Genomic DNA, 24,745 nt, shown 5'->3' on the forward strand with positions numbered 1-24,745 from the left:
CTTATTCATCGATTACGCATTTTTAACTCAACATTGGTAAGCATTAGTGATCTGATGGGAAAACATCTATCTTCACATATCTCTGTATTTCTGAAGGATTATTGGAATTTATAATTTTATATAGAATTGGCATATTTTAATTACTACTTTTCACGTTAGCGAATTTTATTATTTTGTTTTAAAGAATCTGTGAAAGTATTTTAATATTTTTCTGATTTAAAGTGGAAACTTTTATTTGAATTCATTTTGTATATGCTTTTACTATTTTGACAAGATTGCTATTTTTACAGTGTTCTTGGCATATGACTAACAATGGCTTTTATGCCATAAAACTCCAAAACGAGAATATCAATGTAGTTCAGAAAAATTTCCGCACCTTTTTTGTCTGATTTTATAGAACTTCTGATATTTAGTTATATTATTTATGTAAGGAATGAAATAACGGAAGGTGAGTGGATTTTTTAAAGGAATTTTACTAAACCATTTCGATTAATAAAAATGTATAAATTTTAAAGATAGAGTTACCACCTAGATAATATTAACCGATAAAAGATAAAATACTAACCGCCTTTTGTGATAAACTGGCTCAAATCTCTTAAATATAACTTTCTTTTCATGACTCATTCAAGAAAATATTTTTAAGCATCAAATTGACAATTGACAAAGCTTTATAATAAATTATTCATTATAAAGTTTTGTATTTATTCTGTTTGTTGTGTACATAAATATTTTTAATTGATTCGAATTTAATGGCATTATAGTGTCATTAGAAACATAATTCTCACTTTATTTCGTCATTTAATTGCACACTGCCTTTCGCTGTAATGAGACTTCACTTTCCGATTTTTGAAGTGCAAATTAAAAACGTAAACTTTTGTCCTTAGCTTCAACAACGGTCGAAAATCACGATATTAAATATTTGAAGAGATAATAAAGAGAGTTTGAATTATATTTCCACAAAGAAATCAATAACTGAAAGTTATACAAAAAATATTGATTTTTCCCAAATTTTTGGAAAAAATTGAAAGGCAATAAAATTGATATAATTCAAAAAATAATTTTTAAAATTTAAAAATATGGTAAAGATTATTTTTTACAATAATATTTAGCAGGAGTTATTTATATTAAAATGGCAAAAAAATGTCTTTTCATGGTGTACAATTCCCTCTCCCAAAACCATATTTTTACTGAAATGCGCGCGCGTGTGTGTAGAATAAATGGTACATCTGGGACGCGCGCGCACACACACACACACATCTTGATTATCAGTAGAAATGCACTGATAATAAATAAAACATCTGAAATGAAATTTTCCGTAAATTTCTTTCAAAATTATTTATCTATATATCTACTTTTAACTATTCGTGCTTTTAAATGATGCATTCTAATTCTCTTTTTTTCAAAATATTTTGCCTCAAATCACAGAAAAACCAAATTAATCTTTAGCTCGTTAATTCTGTAACTAACTTATATTCAACTCATTTCGCATTGAAATATTTCTTGCTACCCGATTAACAGATAACGATGTTTCTTTATAAGTTATGAAGTACTTCAATATCTATCACTGGTAACTTTAGAGATTGCGACTTTGTCCTTTTTCTCACAACCCCAATTAATTTGAAGTATCAGCTTTCAAATTTCTTTTTACAAAACACTACTTTGTAAATGTGCGCAATTTAAACGAATATGTACTATAGAGAAATGCTTTTTGTCTGGCATACAATCTGCAAATTTTACTAGATGTGACATGCGACGTGCTCGATACAAATATCGTTCAAATTGCTCAATAGGGCTCATCGCAAGATCTATAGTTGCCATATTTGGCAAATAACTGTTTCTTGGATAGTAGATGCTTTAATGTTTTTAATCTGAATATTATTTAAAAATTAAATCAAAATTGTAAAGTTTATCCTCAATAATTTTGGAGTAAATTATTGCCCAAAACTATTTTTACAACATTTTAAAATCTTTAATCTAAGGTTTTTCAGTGATATTAATTTTATTTTCAACATTTTTTCTTTCTAATTTTAATAAATATATTAAAAAATTAAATTTATTGGTCAGCAATAGCTTTTTTATTGTTTAACTGCTAGACTTATATTCATGGTATTAAATACACTTTTTGTAACACGTTATTATTGTATATATTCACGAATAAATTTTTAAAATAAAATAAATAAAAAGGAATCGAATCTCTAAAGCCTTATCATGCTATGAGTTTTTTGCACTAGAGGTTCGAATATCTTTTAATCAATAATAATCATTTCATTTATGTATTTTCAATGTTTTAAAAAAATCTTTTTATAGGAAAAATAGGAATAAACGATACGTTATTTTTGCGAAATAAGGTTTAAAAATCATAATAGTATTTATTTAAATTAGCATAAATGATCTTCAACGGGTTAATAAACAAATATATTAAAGTGTATAAAAAATAATTCTTACGGTCATGTAAATTTGTAATTTATAAACGATTACGTGCTAAGGAGAAATACTTCATAATATGAAATAATGAATTCTAAAATGTTTTATGCTGCTTAAATCATCTAGTTTTTTAATCATCTACTTTTCTTTTAAAAAAAGCTATTAAATGCAACTTTACTTCAAGATTGCTTAAAGCAATACAGAGATTGAATTTAAATGCCAAAGATTTATTAAAATTTTTTAAAAAATTACTCAAGAAAGACAGAAACAAATAAATATTTTCAGATTTCTTTAAACTACAAAAATTGCAGCTATTTCAACTATAATTTTCAATCTAAAATTTTTAACTTATTAATAGATAATCGGATGCTACCTGTTCAATACATTATAAATAAGTAAAAATAAAAATATATAAAAATGAAAATGAAAACTAATAAAAAAAATCCTTTGAAAAAGCAGACATACCGATTTTCTAACATGATAGGAAAATTATACAAGAAAATTAAAAGATTATAACATTAGTTAGTTCTATTATTATCTGAATTCAGTTTAGTAGCTGGAATTTACTCCGATTTTCTTATTCGATGTTCAAATTTAATATGCACATATTAAAATCAATGCAATACAAAAGATATTTATTCATTGTAAATTGGCATATGATGATGCATTAAAAAAAATTCTTTACCTATTATTTTTTTTTTCATTTGACATATGTATATGCTCGTCCATATAAGATTCCATATTTTTAGATAAACAAGTTCTATTAGTTTTTTTATTATACCTACAGCATGGATTATATAATGCAATATATCATGCCAAGAGAGAATTGACAAACATTTAAGACAACTATTTGAGCCATTTGCTCGTCAGTACAAAAATTACGAAATATTGGGAAAATTCATTTTATTCAGTGTTACTTTCAAATAATTATTATTTCTTTATGGTTACTAACACAGTTATCAATTAATTTGGAAAAAATGAAGCATTTAATTCAAAAATTAATAAAATATTTCGCAAATATACTCACTTGAGAAATAACGCATTTTTTAAAACATAGCAATAATATTCCCTTAAATTATTTCTTTAAAGAAAACCTATTTCTTTTTTTTTTCAAAACTACCAACAAATTTGTACAAAATGTTAAATGGGTAAAAATCTTGAAGGAAGATGGTGTCTGTTTTTAATATGATCTTATTTATATTTTCTAATAGTATCGCTCGATTTCAATATTATAATATGTAAACTTTTAATAATATTAAAAACTTATAAAGTATCAAAATGGCCAAGATAAAACTTTCCAAACTGTGTAAAAAAAATGAAAGCTTTAATTCCACGAACACTTCTTTGTTGTAATGTTTCAGACAGACAGAGGGACGAATTCGTGTTGCTCTGACACAATTAGACCATAAATTTCCATCTCTTTTTGAACAAGAAGTTATTCTGTTACATAAGAAAGCTTTAGAAACATGGCTCATAATTTGTTCTCAATTCTTACTTTCGTGTTTCATAGGAGACAAAAGAAAGTTCTATAGAGAGAATTCTTCCATGCGAAGCATTACGTGGGTCTTTTCAAATAGTTGCCATCTTTGTGTCAAAAAAATTACATTTGAGTGACTCGGCTTTTATTTCTTTCGGAAGGAAGTGAAATTTTTTTCGATGTGATAAGCACGATTTCGATGCGGAAATGAAATTTTTATCGTTTGCACATATTTGCCATTCTGAACTCTATTTCAACATTTTTGATTGCTTTCAAAATGTTTCTTTTATTTAATCTTTTTCTTAATATTTCAAAAGTAATTACAGAATCTTTTGAAATTCGTAATGAGTAAATAACATATTGTTAGACTCAAAACTCGTTAGACTATTATTCGTTACTTTTTGAATTTCTGAAGATAATAATGCTTGATAATTTTAATTTCTGCTAAACATGAAATGCACTGAAACTTCACTATGCGCATAATGAACTTTATTTTTGCATACTGAAATTTTATATTACACAATTGATTTAGATATTATTTATTTATTCAGACACAAATTCCTTTAATTTTGAAAGGAAACTTCTTTTTGTATTTAAAGTTAATTTTTTAAAGGATAAATTAGTATTAATATAAAGAATTTTATAAGCGAATCACATAGATTTATAATATATAAATATATAATGCCAAATTTTAAAATTTCCATTTGACGATAAATTTTGCTTGTGATTTATAATTTTTTTATTATGGGAATTAACACATAATTATAATTAACAGATGAATCAAATAAACCAATGCTTCAGGATGTCATCAAGACTTTTTTGATTGCTTATAATTTTTGTAAAAAAATTGAATTTTAATTATTGCATTAGATGATCCCGCCGGTTGTGCAGAAATGGCGAAATCCAACAAACCAAGGCTTCAGGATACAATCGGATTTTTTAATGTTTATAATTGTGGTAAAAAGATTAAATTTTTTATTATTGCGATTGATAATTCATCTAGTTGTGCAGAAATGGTGTGGGGTCGTCAACCCCCTACTAACGACGAGATGTGACTCTTACGGAAGAGGTTATGCCATGACCGGTGATGGTCCTTAGGACTCAACCGTAGTAAACCATCAATGATGTCGTGAAGTTCCAGTCACTGTACCTTTTCGTACGATTTCGAATAGCCACGTTATGATTATTACATTAGACAAAGTTGCAAAATGCACTAATCGAAGCCTCTGTCAAGAGTAATGAGTTCCAATAAACCCTAAACGAAAAATAACTCATAAGTTTCAAACATTGTTCGGGAAATTGAGAGAAAAATTATTCAAGTAAAATACTGCTTAGAAGAATATTTATAATTTTATAAATATCATGATGTATTCGTACTATTTATAGAAGTATTCTTCTAATTCCTATTCCCTTAAATAAGGATTTTTTCAAATCCAATTTTATTGTAGCGTAGCGTAGACAATTACCAGAAATCTGAAATTTAAGTTTTTAATAATATCTAATACGTTTCTAAGTAGTTTATTAAATTCATATGATATATAGTATGCATTTTTATGAAAATTTTAAATAATGTTAGAAATGTAGTGCATATATGCTGAATTTTATTTGAATCAATAATTTGTTTGAATCATTCTAAAATATGGTATTTTGATTTATTAAAGGTTTTCGCCGAGAATTATTTTTTTTTCTACTTTTCTTAGAATTTGATAATTTAAAAAGAACACTATCCCTTAAACAGTATGAAAATTAGGCGTACAAATGTTTGATCACTTTTTTTATTTTGAGGAATTTTGCATCATTTATATTTAATTATTATATTAATATTTATATAATATTATAATTATTTTATGCTTTATAATATTTTATGGAAATGTTTTTGGATCGAGAAAATGTTTTTTTTTTTTTTTTTTTTTTTTTTTGTAGAATTAAATAAATATTCCATGCGAAGTTAGCTGATTACTTGCAACTAATCAACTAGTGAACGTCATTTGTAAGTGTAGTGAATACAAATAATTGTAATCCCCACATAAGCTTAAGAATCAAATTAATTTTTACAAATAAAACAGTATAATTTTTCTTAAAACGGAATTTAAACTTCATTAATTGTAATTTGTATATACTTACTATTCTGTACTTTAAAGTTTAAAGAAGTATCGTAATTTATATGCACACTTACTTTCAAGATAGTTGCCAGAGTTCAGAAAATGAATAATTTAGTGAGAATGTTTCATATCGTGCACTGACTTTAGATAACCAACACTTGGTAGCATTTTTTAAAATCTGGACTTGATTCTAATTTTGTAATGGTTGGTGACATTTTTTTTTAAAATCCTGTGAAATTTTTATTGTTTTTCTTTCGGGAATTGAAACAGCGTAAATTCAATATAAATTATTTTGTGGCTTAAATTAAAATCATCGATACTGCTATTGATTGGTATTTTCTGTTTTCTGTTACATTAGATAGTTGGATAAGGAAGAGTTAGTTGTTGCTCAGTAATATTAGTTCATGAATAAGATCAACAACAATAACTTTCGTACCGTTGAAAATATTTATATATATATATATATATAAGTTCTATAAAATTGCTGAAATCGACAAGTTCCCACACTCCGAGTGAAGGGATAAAAATTTTGTCTATTTAAACAAATTCTTTTAAAAGATCCCTATAATTCCCTTACCTGAATCGACACGTGCAAAGAAACCCCCATCAGATTCTCGCAGTATACAATCATATTGAATCTCTGTGCTTTTTTGGATTGTTATTATTTATGCACAGAGAAATTACATTGGGTTTTCAGTAGTATTTTTAAAAACTTCCATGAAATATATTTTTAACTTCGATTTCAGAATTAAAATGCTAAAATATTTACTTTTCTAAAACGTTTTAGTTTACTAGATAATATTTTGATCTCAGGCATAATAAGGGATTTCAACCATTTGAGTGAAAAGAACAGTAACCTTTATTCTGTTCTTATAAATCTCTTGAGCAATTGTACTTTCACAGACTGTTAATTCCATAATTAACTTATTTTACTGAAGTTTATTAGGCTATCCGCCCTAAAATCACGTATCATATTAAATCAGACTTGTAATGGTACATACTTCTTATAAAAGAACTAAAATGGTAATAAAAATGTTTGACATAGTTAAGGCCCTTTACTCTTGTATATCAAACAAAGACTTCTATCAAATAACACAATATTTTGATACCATAATTTACCCGAATCGCGTATAATTTTCTTGAAATGCACTGTTATGGACCAAAACCCTTTTTAAACCAATGATTTGGAATAATAGTGGCACGTATTTTTACAACAGTGACTTAAGAATGAATAACCAGCATTCTCTTACAACCTATGGAATATAAAAAAAAACATTGTTTATTGTTTATAGAAATATTTCAAGATTTATTTTATTACACTTTTATTACCCCAACCTTACTCGGTGGTTGAAACTCAAGATAGGTCTCGGTAAAGTTTTTATCGCATACGGTTCCAAAAACTATTGATTCGTCTATAAATCAAAATACGCTGTACACCCTTCACTATTAGTCCTACTTAACTTTTAGTGCTCATCATGAAAAAGGTTTTTCTACTTTCAGTTTCTCGAGGATTTATATTCGCTTCAAGTTTCTCTCAAGGTGACAGTCAGCCACTCGACGCGAAAAACACTTTCTCCCAAATAATGTTCCTTTATTTTCATTTTTTTTCATAACTGTCATAGAGAAAGTTGACTTCCTGGGGTAACGCCTATTACCCCGTCGCGAGTCAGCGTTGCTGCTTTTCCACGCTCAAAGAACATAGCTGACCCCATTCTTAAAATTCAAAGATTTTCCCTTACAAAAACAGCGAACTCATCTTCAGAGACATAACAGAACTTACTTTACCACCAGAGTGGACTAACTTGAATATGTGTCTGGATTAAACACTGCCTCTTTAGTATACCATAGTGATAGCAAGCAATCTTTGAAAGCATGGTAAGTAAATAGTGTTGCCTGATTATTCTAATGTATTCGACATATACCTTCATTGAAATTTCTTTTCGAATAATAAAGATTCAGTTAAACCTTTGGGATTGAAGTTATGTTGTTTTTCAGTTACTGGACATAGTTCAAAGTCCTGAAATATTTCAATTTCGCTTACTGGCAGTGACGATTAAATAATTCGGACTAATATACAACTAGCATCAAATTTACTGAAATATCCAGAATACTTGGGTCACGTGGACTAGTTTGATAGAATTTTTTTTGAACGCGATGCCGAATCTATTTCATATTCCATATGGATCATATGACTGATTGTCCCAAGATAGAAAATTAAGACAATTAAGACAAAGAATGAAAATAAGCTGGTACTTAACTTGAGAGACATTGCTCAACATGATGAGTGTATTAGAGATACTTTATTTAAATGCTAAAAACTAAATTCAACAATGCTAAAATCTGAAATTCAGATTTTTTTCATTAACTGCCCTTAGTTTGATTGTATTGTTTATGCAACAAATCCTTAATAACTTCATTCTAATAATCATATTAATAATCGAACCCCAAATAAGTTTGCAAAACGAATTGCGAATGATTACTAAAAAAAGTATTTAGCCAATATAGGCAGATGGTTAAATCGTAGTTATAAAAACAATTTTCTTTACATTTACATTTACATCTGTGCAAGGAGTATTAAAAAAAAAATTAAACATACAAAAAAGTAAACGTAAGCGTGATTTGTTTGTAATTCAGACAGTACCAATGTTCGCTGTCCTAGGGAAAGAAAAACTTGAATAAGAATCTTTCTTATCACGCGCGAATTGAAGAAAGGCAAGAAAATGACTTTCAACACGAAGAATTTCAATTTTTCACATTTAGATATCTTTCCTCGCGTGTTTGAGAGAAAATTCTAAATGAAATTATTTTTTGACAATATCACGTTCCTATCAAAATTTGATGATGAAATTAACTGTGGTTAATACAGTTTTAAGGCATTTTTATATCAACATTACGTGCCACTATCATGATTTCTCGGATTCAAGGGTATCTGCAAAAATAAAAGAGAATAAACTAAGAACTCTGGAAAATGATTCATTGGAATGCTTGCGAATTGACTGCTGGTGTGAAGACCTGCTTTTATCCGCGAATTATTAACTTTTAAATACACAGTATGTTATATAAAATGAAATATAATGTTATATAAAATCAGTCACACTTTTTATTAAAGTACAATATATTTTATTTGAGAAAAAAAGGATGTGAAATTAATAAAAAAATGTACAACAAAAAAGGCAACAAGAAAGTTTTTGCTTTTGATAGATTCATTGCTTAAAGTTTTCAGTTATATATACATATATTTCTTAAATAAAAAACTTAGAATTGAAGAAAAAGATTTGGTCCCATTTTGATATTGCTTGATAAAGATAAGGCCGGGTTTGATGAACCCCATTCAATCATGGAACTCTATTTATATATTTTTTAATTATCAGATATGCGTATATGTCATATGCATCATAAAATCGATGGATATTTATCATGGAATCAATTCCATTATGTTTTTAAATGTCCACCAAAATTTTTGTCAGTAAATAATAACTTAGAATTTGCTTCTTGCAGTTTCAACTTTTGCAATATTTCTCATATCACTTCATTTAATCATATATTTGCAGTATTGATCATAATATTGCTGTATAAATATTAATCATTGTTATGATTCTCGGCTTTCTTCCTACAGCTTTATATATTTATTAAATGCGCGCACTCTCACCTAACTTTCACTATATATTGACGATTTTTTTGAAATTCACGGAAATTATTTCTGCATATAATAGCAATAGTTTTTGGACTAATTCGATAATTCATAGAAAATTACCTTTGTGGTTTCCCACTTTTTAATAACAATATTCGTGAAACGAATTTAGTTGTTTTACATTTAAGATGTATTAATAGAGTGGTTTAAAATATTATGATTTTTCATGATATTTCTTATCAATGTATAGTTATATAATTGAGTATCTTAGGAATTAAATTTATAATATTTGCAAATCCTTTTAGTAAAAATTTAAAAAAAAATTAATTGCATTTTTCTTCAAAATGATGATTTTTTTCTAAAAGTGTTAAATCTTCTATGTATATTTCCAATAAATTCAAAATGTATTATGAAACTTTTCTTTATAATTTTTTGAAATGAGTTACAAATTTTCTTTTTTTATCTATTGTAATTTCAAATTAATGTAATGATACGTTAATTCTTCTTTCAAAGTCTTAGCATATGATAATGCTCCTAGTATGTTTTTTTTAATGTTTTAACTCTTTTATTATTTGAAGAACTGGAAATCTAAGATGAATTCTGAAAAAATGTATTAATGTGATATTTAATCAAAAAAATATTTTAAAAAATCGTATGCTTTTTGAAAATTATGAGCCTATTCCTTTTCTTTATGATTTTATGTCGCAAATTTTGTAATATTATCTTTGAATTATTCGGCACATTATTACATTTCAGATATTAAAATGATCCTTTGATCATTATGGCGAAAGAAAAAATTTTATCATTCAGTTTATTAATAGTTTTATCATTCAGTTTATTAATAGTTTTATCATTCAGTTTATTTTTAGTTTTATCATTCCGTTTATTATTAGTTTTTATTAAGAGTTTTATCATTCAGTTTATTATTAGTTTTTATTAAGAGTTTTATCATTCCGTTTATTATTAGTTTTTATTAAGAGTTTTATCATTCAGTTTATTATTAGTTTTTATTAAGAGTTTTATCATTCAGTTTATTATTAGTTTTTATTAAGAGTTTTATCATTCCGTTTATTATTAGTTTTTATTAAGAGTTTTATCATTCAGTTTATTATTAGTTTTTATTAAGAGTTTTATCATTCCGTTTATTATTAGTTTTTATTAAGAGTTTTATCATTCCGTTTATTATTAGTTTTTATTAAGAGTTTTATCATTCAGTTTATTATTAGTTTTTATTAAGAGTTTTATCATTCAGTTTATTATTAGTTTTTATTAAGAGTTTTATCATTCCGTTTATTATTAGTTTTTATTAAGAGTTTTATCATTCCGTTTATTATTAGTTTTTATTAAGAGTTTTATCATTCAGTTTATTATTAGTTTTTATTAATAGTTTTATCATTCAGTTTATTAATAGTTTTATCATTCAGTTTATTTTTAGTTTTATCATTCCGTTTATTATTAGTTTTTATTAAGAGTTTTATCATTCAGTTTATTATTAGTTTTTATTAAGAGTTTTATCATTCCGTTTATTATTAGTTTTTATTAAGAGTTTTATCATTCAGTTTATTATTAGTTTTTATTAATAGTTTTATCATTCAGTTTATTAATAGTTTTATCATTCAGTTTATTAATAGTTTTATCATTCTGCTTATTAAGAGTTTTATCATTCAGTTTATTATGGGTTTTATCATTCCGTTTATTATTAGTTTTTATTAAGAGTTTTATCATTCAGTTTATTATTAGTTTTTATTAAGAGTTTTATTATTCAGTTTATTAAGAGTTTTATCATTCAGTTCATTATGAGTTTTATCCTTCAGTTTATTATCAATTTAAGTAGCCATTTAAGTATATATTAGAGTGGCAGAGACAATTGTAATATCTTCAGTTTTCCATTGTAAATGAGATAAATACGTGAATGATTATGCAAAAGTTTTATTCTAAATTATTTTAAATTATTACCTCAACTTTACAATGCTGTTTTTGAGAATAACATACGCTTATTAATAAATACGATAGTTAAAGCATATTACATTAGAAAATGATAGAAAATTTATATACATATCTTCAAAATATATGCTTCGTACATTTTTATAATTTTACCAGAATTCGAATATTTTACCTTATTAACTAAAAGTTAGAATCAAGTCACTAATATTTAATAATGTTTATATTTATTTTATTTTTAGTGAATATTCTTCTATCTATTTCAAACACTTTGTCTCATTTTTTAATGCACAATTAAAATTAATGTTCTGATATAATTTATGCATGTAAAAATTAAAGAAAGTGTTTTCATTCAAAACTAATAAAACTACTATGCAATTTCAATTCAACAGAAATACGAAAAACTAAAGGTAGAAAAAGTGAAATAAGAAATACCTGAAAGATTATTACAAATATAAAGAAAAGAATATCACAATTTTCATAAGCATTTACACAAAAAGCAGATTTCAATATTTTTAATATTTAGAATAACTATTAAAAATTTAATGACATCTTTGTAATTAATGAATATTATTATAAAAGAAACCTCTAAAAACAAAAGCATATTGTTCAATTTAAAATAAAAGAAGAACGACTTCGTGAATATTTTTATTCTGTTCTAAAAGGTTTCTGTTAACTATGTTTATAGTTTTATTGAACAGAAAATATTTTGTACTTTTCCAGTTCAAAAGTAATATATTATTGCACTGTATAATATTTCGTCAGTTTCTTGTGAAAAAGAGAAAAATGGAAGCTAAGCATACTCCAGAAATTTTTATTTTGAAGTGTTTTGGCAGAAGTTTTTTTATCATTGAACAGAATGATATAAGTATATGCATTTGTATATTTGTGTCTTAACACTAGAATCTGTTTCCAGACCATATAATGCATGGAATTTTTTTTTTAAATTTCCTTTTCGTTAGTGCATTAAAATAACAAAAATGATTATTTAAGATTACTTACGTTAACTAATATATTTTAAGATAGAAGATATATTTGCACCAAACTTAGACATAAACTTAAATAAACAATAACAACAAGAAAAGAATTGTGCGAAAAAAGAATTTATCTCTCTGATCAGTAAAATTATCCTTTGACCAATATAATCAGAGGATCAATTTTATGATTCAATTTGTATTAGCATTTCATCATTTTATTCCAATCATATAAATGTCCTAAATGTGAAATTTAAAATTTTCAAATGTCTCTATAAAGATTTTATACCTTTCATAGCATTAGGGTATAGCTGAATGGTAATTATTATATAAGTCGCCATCATGCCTACACAAGTCATTAAAAATCCTCTGTTAAGTCTTGCAAACTTCCAAACAGTAAGTTGCGTTGGCTGAAAAGAAAATTTCAGCAAAGCTAAATGAATTTCAAAAAATGTGGAATTCTTCCACATTGCCTTGTCTGGTACTGATACTTTGAAAAGAATGGACATAGCTTTTAGACTTTCATTATAGACAGCATCTCCAGCAAAACTGGTCCCAATCAAAGTGGTGAGTTCTCTCGAAAATGTCATGATGATAACAGTCAACATTTGATATGTTGTGGTTGTTAAAGGATTCAAAATGGATACTATTCTTACGCAAAGAGTTACAAATATCATCAAAAGCCAAGTTGCTACAATCTGTGAAAAGCCATTATCGAATCTTTCAACATTTTTTGCCAAATTCTGGTAGGATGTATTGAATTGTCTAACGTCTATTGTATGACCACCTTGTTCGAATGCTATAAGCTTCTTGAAATATTGCTGAAATGTTTTGAACCACAGTTTGATATTGAAGCACAACAGCATATATAAAGCCATAGATAAAGTTAAGAATCCTTGTATGAAGAAGGATTCAATGCATTTGTCTAACTTCGCGAATATTGTTTTCCATGGCTTATTTAATTTCTTATATACCATGTGCAAAAGAGTGGTTGTATGATATTCACCATAACTTTCACGATGTTTAAATGCGCCATGTTGGATAACAAATATGCAAACATAAACCCAAACTATACAACATACCACGAAAACAATCTTCTGGAATCGTTTTCGTTCCTTTTCAGTTAGCCTCATTGTTTGAACCTCTACAAAACGAACGGTCTTGCTTATATTCTTTTTATTCAGAAGAAAAAGATCATAACTCAAGACTGCCGTCCAAACAGATGTACTTTCAGCAATGGCGTTTTCTTGGACAGAACGTCTGATATACCAAGAAAAATCAGAAACCAAATAATAATGGTAGCATAATGTTATAATTATAGACCAAGTCTTCAAGATAAATCTTTTAGAATTTCCAAAAGTTTCTTGCTGCTCTACGTCGATTCCAAATATTAGAAAAGATTTTAAAACTGGAAACAAAGAATGCTTCTTCTGTGAGGCTGTTGATTCCATGGTAAATAGAGGCTCATACGTCAAAATGTTGAGAGTTTCAGACATGATATGTTGCTTTGTTCTGATTTGATAGTACATATCAAAGAATTTGCTTTAATAAATTCATGAATCTTCACTTCATGTTCAACACATTCAAAAATTTCAATTGGACCTTTTCTCTTATTATCTGAAGAAAAATTCTAAATCACGAAGAAGGTTTTCAATATGCTTTTATATTCGCATAATAGTGGGTGTAACATTTAATTCTCCTACTCACTTGACAGATTTCTTAAATTGATATACACGCACATTTCCCATTTGATGGCAGGTTTCTGTGTTAATGAATGCATAGACAACCGAAAAATTGATTTTTATCCACTTTGGACCGGATCGAAGTCCAGTACTAACCGGTAAATACGTTGAATAATTGATTATTTAGCACTTCATTCAAGCCAGTTCTGTTTCATGAATTACAAATCATTATGTCGATTTTTCGGCACAATGATATAATTATTTCGTGCATTTTTGCTCCTACGCATACGCCTACGAGACAAGAATTACATGAGAGAAATCATTGTTACCTTCTATTAATCACTAAATGTTATGTTTCAGATATCTGCATAGATGGAGAATTCTTTTGATAAATATGTTGAAAATTACTAAAAAAAGGCTTTTTAAAATTTTATTTTCTTGTCAATAAGGCAATTTCCACATCACTCTTTTCAGATATTTAAGTAAAATTCGAAATCTAATTCCTATTTTCATAAAGGATACTATTAGAACGAATGAAAAGTATGTTTTTAAAAATCATTGGCCCAAAATAAAACTTTATTTATATTTCTAAGAACATTTTCAGAGAAGAATTTCAGAGGAAAAAAAAGCTATTGAAAAGTAAAGCAAACACAATTTTATCTTAAAATGAGGGTTTGTTACTTTGAAATAAACTAAAAATATTATTTAAATATCTTTAACTTTACTCTTTAATCTTTCATTCTTTTATTTTTTATTAAATTTTAGAAGTTTTAGCTTTTAATTAAATACAAGGCTTGCCGACATGAAAAGTGGATACATGCGATTGCGTTATGATTGAAGTAGAGACAGCACCGCTGTTATTCAGTTTTGTCACCGAATATTCGAAGAATGAATTTCAATTCGCGAGAATAGCGATTCACTCTTGTTCGTGAGAAAGTATTTAAAACGAATTTAATGCATGATAAGGATGGATGCGTTTAGAAAGGAACAGCGTACAATTTTATGGTTTTTATTCTCATATGATGTAATGTCGATATTTATCATTGAATGATGACTATTCAATGTCAACACCATGTAGGAAGAACAAATGATGTAAAAGTTTTCACGAAGGGTGGAAATAAGTTTCGAAAAGACCCAGAACAAAAGCAAATACTGTTTCTAGGCATTGAATCAGTAGCAGTTGTTTTTGAATCTGAATTACATGCAAATTAGATAATTAAAGAGGCATGGCATACGAATTCTGTACAATAGTGAGTTTAAGTAACGGAATGAGCATCAATCATTCTTAACGTTTGCAGTACAGTAAAGTATGAGCAAAGTGGGTATCATAACACTTTACAATATTCCATATGAAATCTGAACAATAGTGGGCTTGGGTAAAGGAATAGGTATCAATCATTCTTAACGTTTGCAGTACAGTAAAGTATGAGCAAAGTGGGCATCATAACACTTTACAATATTCCATATGAAATCTGAACAATAGTGGGCTTGGGTAAAGGAATAGGTATCAATCATTCTTAACGTTTGCAGTACAGTAAAGTATGAGCAAAGTGGGCATCATAACACTTTACAATATTCCATATGAAATCTGAACAATAGTGGGCTTGGGTAAAGGAATAGGTATCAATCATTCTTAACGTTTGCAGTACAGTAAAGTATGAGCAAAGTGGGCATCATAACACTTTACAATATTCCATATGAAATCTGAACAATAGTGGGCTTGGGTAAAGGAATAGGTATCAATCATTCTTAACGTTTGCAGTACAGTAAAGTATGAGCAAAGTGGGCATCATAACATTTTAAAATATACCACATGAAATCTGTACAATAGTGGGCTTGAGTAAAGGAATGGGTATCAATCATTCTTAACGTTTGCAGTACAGTAAAGTATGAGCAAAGTGGGCATCATAACATTTTAAAATATACCACATGAAATCTGTACAATAGTGGGCTTGAGTAAAGGAATGGGTATCAATCATTCTTAACGTTTGCAGTACAGTAAAGTAGTAGCAAAATGGGTATCATAACATTTTATAATATCTCACATGAAATCTGTACGATAGTGGGCTTGGGTAAAGGAATGGGTATCAATCATTCTCAACGTTTGAAGTACTGTAAAGTAGGAGCAAAGTGGGTATCATAACATTTTATAATATCTCACATGAAATCTGTACAATAGTGGGCTTGGGTAAAGGAATAGGTATCAATCATTCTTAAAATTTGCAATACAGTAAAGCATGTGGGTATCATTATAGGATCATAAGAATCAAGGAAGGGGGCCTAAATGTATAACATTTGATCCGTTTTAAAGGAAATCTTGCATTTTTTCAAATGAATTGTTGCGGGCGACGAGTCGTGGTGACACCACTATTAATCTGAATGAAAGAAAAGAAGTATGCAATGGAAACACGCATCATCTCCATCGAAAACATCAAAACAATGTAGACTGCTGGGAGAGTGAGATTAATTTTTGGTCACCACGTTCCATTTTTGATTGATTTACTGCCACGAAACTGTTGTATCTATTCTGCAACACTCTCACGAGATTTCGCAAAATAATCAAAAATAAATGCCATGCCTTCTCTCTGAATATTTTATCCTTATTCCTGGTAATGCTCAACCACACATTTCTCCTGATACTCACATGGTCCTACAAAAATTCTGTTCTGCCTTGGAACACAAGCATAAAACTCTGTTTTGTCATTATGTGATAACACATTTTTAAGAACAGGTTGCGAGGGAAATGCATAATGAATTGAAGAAAGCAAAGCAAGACTTTTGCAAGTAATCTCAGATATTCTGCACACTAGTCAACTGCCGAAACTATAAAACAATGTTTGGACTGTAAGGTGATACTTGTTAAATTTATAAAGGTATTACTTTTCCTTACTTTCTCCGTTTTTCATTTAGGCAACCCTAACAGTAAAATAGAAAAATACGACTACTTAATTATTGTGGTGGAATTTCAAAAAAAAAGTTTCCCATGAAATCAACTGATTTTCTAAGCATATAAATAAAATGTAAATATATCTTTTAAATAAACTTTTCTCATTAGAGCATATTTCGAAAATGAATAATTTATGCAAGTAAGTAATATTTTGAAAATTTATTTTTAGCAAAAAATTCCAAAGGAAAAAAATCTGCTTTTTACGTTTGTATTGTTTCTTCATTGAAATGGCATGATAAAAATGTGCATAATGCAGATATCGTTTTATAATCTAATAATTTTATTCTCATAGAAATTAAAAAGTTTCCCAGCAAAGTATTCTATTGTTTTTATACCTTTATGACAGTTTGAGAATGAATCTGAAAAATAATTTTAAGGAATATATATTAAAAGTGTTATTCAAAAGAAAAGCATACGGAATCGTGCATTCATCAAATCTGAAAAATTTGAAGAAAGATAATTAAACTAATTTATTTAAATTCAAATATATTTGTATTCATTTTGTGTTTTTGTGTAATGCTTTATTTTAAATGTATTTATTATGCAAAAGTAAAGAATTTTGGCGCTTTGTTAAAATATATCAATGGTAACAAGAAATATGCTATGATTGAATTAATAAAGTGAAAAAGAATTTTTTCAATTTCAGAATTAAAATATGCCAATATCTTTTACAATATATTAAAAAAAGAGACCAAACTCGATAAAAGATTTTGATAAATGATTGTAAAAGCATTCCATTAATTTGACATTAATAGACGAAAGCTGCGTTTCCATTGGTATAGCATCGTCTACATCTGGAAAGTCAGTGTCTATACGTAATCTAGACCGAAAATCACTTAAAGGTGTCCTAACTGACGTTCACCTGATTTCATATTGTTTTCCAATTTGCATCACGTTTTTAATGCCATCCTAGTTTTATTATTCGTTTAGATATTTTGTCATTTTTGTATGCTAATTGATGTTTATTTATTCATTTTAAATTTTGTTTTCTTTCATAATATTATGTGTTATGAATTTTAGTGCGAATCATAATTTAGCATCAAGTATGCTTATATAAATATATGTCGTTCGACTGAAAATTAAAAATAAATTATGATTGTTCAAAATATGGCTTTCATTGTGTCAATATATGAAAATTTATCATTGCAGAATAATACATCACTTTTTTGACATGGAATATAAGCTATAAATTGTTGAACTTTTCAAGTAAATTCTTTAACAATTCTATTTATTTCAGAAATTCAATATGAATCAAATTCATCTTCTTGAAAAAAAATTTTTGTGTTTTCTTCACTACGGTTGGAGAAATTTTTATCTCTTAATATATCGCTTTTTTATAAACTATAAATTGTTATACTTTTCAAATAAATTTCGTAATAATTCTGTTTATTTCAGAAATTCAATACGAATCAAATTCATCTGTTTTCTTCGCTACGATTGCAGAAATTTTATCTCTTAATATATCACTTTTTTATATGAAATATAAACTATAAATTTTTATACTTTTCAAATAAATTCCTTAATAATTCTGTTTATTTCAGAAATTCAATATAAATCTAATTCATCTTTTTGAAATTTTTTGTATTTACTTTAAAACAATTGGAGAAATTTTATCTCTTAATGCGTCACTTTTTTGACCTAAATTATAAGCTATAAACTAATAATGTAAACTAAATAAATTGCATAATAATTCTGTTTATTTCAGAAATTCAATATGAATCAAATTCATCTTCTTGAAAAAAATTTTTTTGTGTTTTCTTCACTACGGTTGGAGAAATTTTTATCTCTTAATATATCGCTTTTTTATAAACTATAAATTGTTATACTTTTCAAATAAATTTCGTAATAATTCTGTTTATTTCAGAAATTCAATACGAATCAAATTCATCTGTTTTCTTCGTTACGATTGCAGAAATTTTATCTCTTAATATATCACTTTTTTATATGAAATATAAACTATAAATTTTTATACTTTTCAAATAAATTCCTTAATAATTCTGTTTATTTCAGAAATTCAATATAAATCTAATTCATCTTTTTGAAATTTTTTGTATTTACTTTAAAACAATTGGAGAAATTTTATCTCTTAATGCGTCACTTTTTTGACCTAAATTATAAGCTATAAACTAATAATGTAAACTAAATAAATTGCATAATAATTCTGTTTATTTCAGAAATTCAATATGAATCAAATTCATCTTCTTGAAAAAATTTTTTTTGTGTTTTCTTCACTACGGTTGGAGAAATTTTTATCTCTTAATATATCGCTTTTTTATAAACTATAAATTGTTATACTTTTCAAATAAATTTCGTAATAATTCTGTTTATTTCAGAAATTCAATACGAATCAAATTCATCTGTTTTCTTCGCTACGATTGCAGAAATTTTATCTCTTAATATATCACTTTTTTATATGAAATATAAACTATAAATTTTTATACTTTTCAAATAAATTCCTTAATAATTCTGTTTATTTCAGAAATTCAATATAAATCTAATTCATCTTTTTGAAATTTTTTGTATTTACTTTAAAACAATTGGAGAAATTTTATCTCTTAATGCGTCACTTTTTTGACCTAAATTATAAGCTATAAACTAATAATGTAAACTAAATAAATTGCATAATAATTCTGTTTATTTCAGAAATTCAATATGAATCAAATTCATCTTCTTGAAAAAAATTTGTGTTTTCTTCACTACGGTTGGAGAAATTTTTATCTCTTAATATATCGCTTTTTTATAAACTATAAATTGTTATACTTTTCAAATAAATTTCGTAATAATTCTATTTATTTCAGAAATTCAATACGAATCAAATTCATCTGTTTTCTTCGCTACGATTGCAGAAATTTTATCTCTTAATATATCACTTTTTTATATGAAATATAAACTATAAATTTTTATACTTTTCAAATAAATTCCTTAATAATTCTGTTTATTTCAGAAATTCAATATAAATCTAATTCATCTTTTTGAAATTTTTTGTATTTACTTTAAAACAATTGGAGAAATTTTATCTCTTAATGCGTCACTTTTTTGACCTAAATTATAAGCTATAAACTAATAATGTAAACTAAATAAATTGCATAATAATTCTGTTTATTTCAGAAATTCAATATTTATCAAATTCATCTGCTTGAAATTTTCTATGATTTATTCATTACGATTGGAGAACTTTTATCTCTTAATACATCAATTTTTTCATATGAAATATAAACTGTAAGTTGTTACACTTTTCTAATAAATTCCATAATAGCTTTGTTTATTTCAGAAATTCAATATGAATTAAATTCATCTTCTGGAAATTTTATGTGTTTTCTTCATTATGATTGGAGAAATTTTATTGCTTAATACATCTCTTTTTCGACATGAAATATAAACAATTAACTGTAGTACTTTTCGAATAAATTCCATAATAATTCTGTTTATTTCAGAAATTCAATATGAATCAAATTCATCTTCTGGAAATTTTATGTGTTTTCTTCGCAACGATTGGAAAAATTTTCTCTCTTAATTATGGTAAGAATTTTGTATGTCACTAAGAATAAATTATTACAATTTATTAATTCATTTCAGATTCTGATTTTTTTATATGTATTTTAGTTTCAGAGCCCAATTTTGCTTTTTTTCAACGAGCTGCTGTATTACCAGAAAATTCTGAGGTGCCTCCTATAAATGAAACCGTACTACCAGATTTTCCATTGGCAAGTATTATGCCAAGAAAAACAGGCAGAGCTTACACTATACTTTATCCTCTAACTTTTGAAAACAGAGGAGGGAAAAGTCTGAATTTCACGCTTCAACAACCACAACCACCTGCGGAAGAAAATCAGGTTCAATCCAGGTATTGATAATGTATAAATTATTCAAAATACTGTAAGCTTTATGGTAGATTTATTGGACTGTTTGTTTAAACCATATCAAAATTTTAATTATTGCAAACAACAATAAGGACTTGCCTAATGATATTTAATTAAATTTCCTAAATATATTTTAATTTTTTGGTAATTTAATGAATGGTAACTTCATGATAGAGTGACGCATTATTTGGTTTAGTTTTTGTTCTGGGCTTTCTTAGAATGAGAACTCATTCTGAGATTTTTTTTGCACGACAGTAAATCTCCTTATATGAATAACTTATATTGCCCCTTTCTAAAGGACCTTCATTTTTCCTTAATTGTGCTAAATATTTTAATAGAAAAAACAAGTAGTGAAATAGCGAGATTTTTAGGAATAAATACTTTTTCTTGTTCATATGTACAGCCGATCACTGAACGAGGCAGTATCGATAGGGTTTGTTGTCGCCGACTGCTGTCTTTAACATAATCCATCCATATTACTGACAAATTCTCCGAAATGGCAGTCTCTTCGAAGCGGTTGGCCCTAAGCCACAGGCGGTCAATCTCTAACTTTCCTCCTCACCTTCCCCTATACTTGTCATACTGTTTTACGTGCAGCAGGTCAAAACTTTGAGAAAAACCTTCTAAAAATTCTCTGTATTCCTCCAAATGTGCGCCCCACAACGAATGAAAGGCAATACTTTAAAATTTAAATTTTCAGCATCATGTCTTTTAGTGTTTTAAGATTTTTTTGGCACCATTAGTACTGAGTTCAAGTCATTATTTTCAACTTTTAGACTCTTTCTTAATTCTGAGACTTCAATACATTCGTTTAAATAATGGTAAACAGTACCGATCCCCCCCCCCATAGATGCATTTATTTTCCTGCATTCTTCCTAATCGTTGGAAATATACGGGAAATCTCCCATGTAGGAATAAATACTATTGAAGCATTAAAAAACAAATTAAACCAATATACAAAACCCCCTAATTTGGGAAAAAAAAGTTAGAAAAATTTACAATTAGCACATTAAATCAATTATCCAACAAAGATCTTGCAATTTTTAAAAATAAATTTCAAGATCAATTTATTTTTAAAAATAAATTTCAAGATCAATTTATTTTTATATGATTAAGATCTAATTGCTTTTCTATTGCTGAATATTATATGATTTTTTTCCATAAGTTAATAGCCATATTTTAATCATTACTTGAAAATAATACACATTCCAGCACTGTAGACAATGAGTTTTTTCTTAAAATGTTGATTAACTCTTTTTTGTACTTTAAGTGTATGCATATTTTTAAATCTAGAAATATATTTAGATTTATAATTTGTTTTTAACAATTTCGTGTCTATAAATAAATCAGATAGAACATTTAAAAATAGAACGTAAAGATGCTTTTTTTTAATTTTAAATTGTTTCAAATATTTTTAGGTTATGAAGGTTATTTTCTTGTTCACGATTCTTAAGATTTGTCTAAATTTTTGACAGTAATGTCTAAGTAGCTGGCTTTTGCAAAGGCTGATGGAATTGTATGGCATTTATTTTTATAAAACATCAATTACCTATAGAGTCGCAAGCGTATAAAGAAATTATATTAAAATTTAAAATTTTAAGAATTTTTTTTTTGAAAAAGTGAACATTTTAATCAAGCAAAATCTGAATAATTACTTGATATAAAACAACTAAATACTGAATAATTCTAGAAGACATATATGGGTAAATTAATTATTTCGCTCAATAATTGCATAAATCTTTTCAAGCACTTTTGTGAACTATTTAGTGATCTTGCTCAATATTAGATGCCCATTCCTTTATTTCGTATCCAGTAAGTTTTTGTAAAATCCTTTATGTAATTATCTTATCATTAATTATCATTAAAGAAAAATAATAAATAACCCTCATTACTGCATATATTTAAAAAGTGATAAAATATCATAATTCATTTTATAGAGTTTCATCTGACATAAAAATTAGTATTATAAAATGTAATAAAACTTTTTATACAAAAACATTAATACTGGATGTTCTAGAAAAATGCCTTCAATATATACTTTTATTTTTCCAGAGTCATGAATCAACCAAAACTCTATCCAAATTTCCGATTCGATCTTCCACCATATAACAAAGCAATGGATTCTGGATCAGTAGAACGTCCCCCACCATCATCGGACGAATATGACGATTCTGATAGTCCACCTGTAAGACCACCTCCACCATCAAAACAGTACAATGGGAAGCCTCCAACTTTTGCTCAACCACCAGCACCGCCTGCACCACCAGCATATGATAAGAGTTATCAACCACAACCACCGCCTGAACCACCAGCATATGATAAGAGTTATCAACCACAACCACCGCCTGCACCACCAGCATATGATAAGAGTTATCAACCACAACCACCTCCACCAACCCAATACAACCAGAAATCTCCTCGATTGGCATCTTTATCATCTCCACCATCAGCACCACAACCTCCTCAACCACAGCCGTTCGATAAGAGTATTGCTTTCATTGCCTATTTGCCATTACTAAGATACAACAAAACAATAAGTCAACCGAGATCAATTGCGCCACCATCAACTACTACCGCAACCCCGAATAAATCCAACGCTCGTCCTGTACCGCCTCCATTCCCGTACAGCAAAAATACAGTACCCAAATATAAAATTCTTCCTCTTCAGGCTTATAATAAAGCAACTTTTGTATCCTCTACAGTAATTCCACCACCTACTTCCAGCAAGTCACAACAGCAGTTTGCATCCTGTATCTGCGTTCCTTATTATCTGTGCAAGGATGGAGTCATTAATTCTGGTGGAAGACTTCAAGCAATTCATAAGCGAACAGCAAGATCTCTAAATTATGATTTCTTCAATAAGGTAAGTGGACGTATAAATGTTAATGTATGTATGTATGGATGTATAAATGTTTCTTGCCGGCGTCCTGGCATAGGGGTAGCGCGTCTTCCCCGTGATCTGGGCGTCCCGGGTTCGAGTCCCGGTTTGGGCATGGTTGTTCTTCTGTTGTTCTATCTGTGAGATGTGTGAATGTGCCCTCCTGTAAAAAGGGGTTGTGCAAGCGAATGAATGATGCGTGAGTGGCAAAGTCGTACTCTTGGCCCTAGTTGGCGCTGCTATAAAAAATAAGAGACGTTCCCCCTCAGGCTTAAATCGCTGTCTTCGTAACAGCGGGCTTGTCAGTGGCAAGTGCCATAAGAAACAAACAAACAACAAACAAATGTTTCTTATAATTTCTAATGAACAAGGCTTCTTTCCAGTATTGTATATCTGTTATACAAATTTTCTAATTAGAGTTAAAATTTTCAATATGTGTCAGATATTTGCAAGAAAATTGATAGCAGATGGCTACATGCAATCTTATCCACAGCTGATTGAATATTAAGCTAAGGTAGAATGTTTTTTATCCAGTTTAGTTAAGTATACGGTCTTTGAGAGATTTAAGACTGTAACATCGAGCATTTTGGCAGTAAAGATACTATCTGAATATAATTTTTTATTATTATTTTTATACAAACATCCAGAATATTAAAAATTAGATGAATACATCACATTATTTTAATGAAAATATTCTGATGTATTATTTCAATGCTTATATATATAATTCCATTCTAAAATATGTTTTAAAAGCCATGGCGAAAACATTGTAGCGAATCGATTAAGAAGGCAGACAGCAGAAAAAAGAGAGAATGAGAAAATATTTTGT

The 24,745-nt window shown here is 27.5% G+C and overlaps 1 protein-coding gene across 1 annotated transcript in view; it reads left to right on the top strand.

Moving 5' to 3' along the window:
• The window catches only part of LOC129973668 (uncharacterized), a 107,486-nt gene that overhangs the window by 67,540 nt on the left and 15,201 nt on the right, over nt 1–24,745 (top strand). Inside the window, exons 9-11 of the mRNA XM_056087511.1 lie at nt 20,613–20,697; nt 20,782–21,022; nt 23,091–23,901. Of these exons, the coding sequence (XP_055943486.1) occupies nt 20,613–20,697; nt 20,782–21,022; nt 23,091–23,901 (1,137 nt within the window). The remainder of the gene's footprint in view (nt 1–20,612; nt 20,698–20,781; nt 21,023–23,090; nt 23,902–24,745) is intronic.

The sequence above is a fragment of the Argiope bruennichi genome, chromosome 1 (genome assembly GCF_947563725.1).
Source record: "Argiope bruennichi chromosome 1, qqArgBrue1.1, whole genome shotgun sequence".
Lineage (NCBI taxonomy): Eukaryota > Metazoa > Arthropoda > Arachnida > Araneae > Araneidae > Argiope > Argiope bruennichi.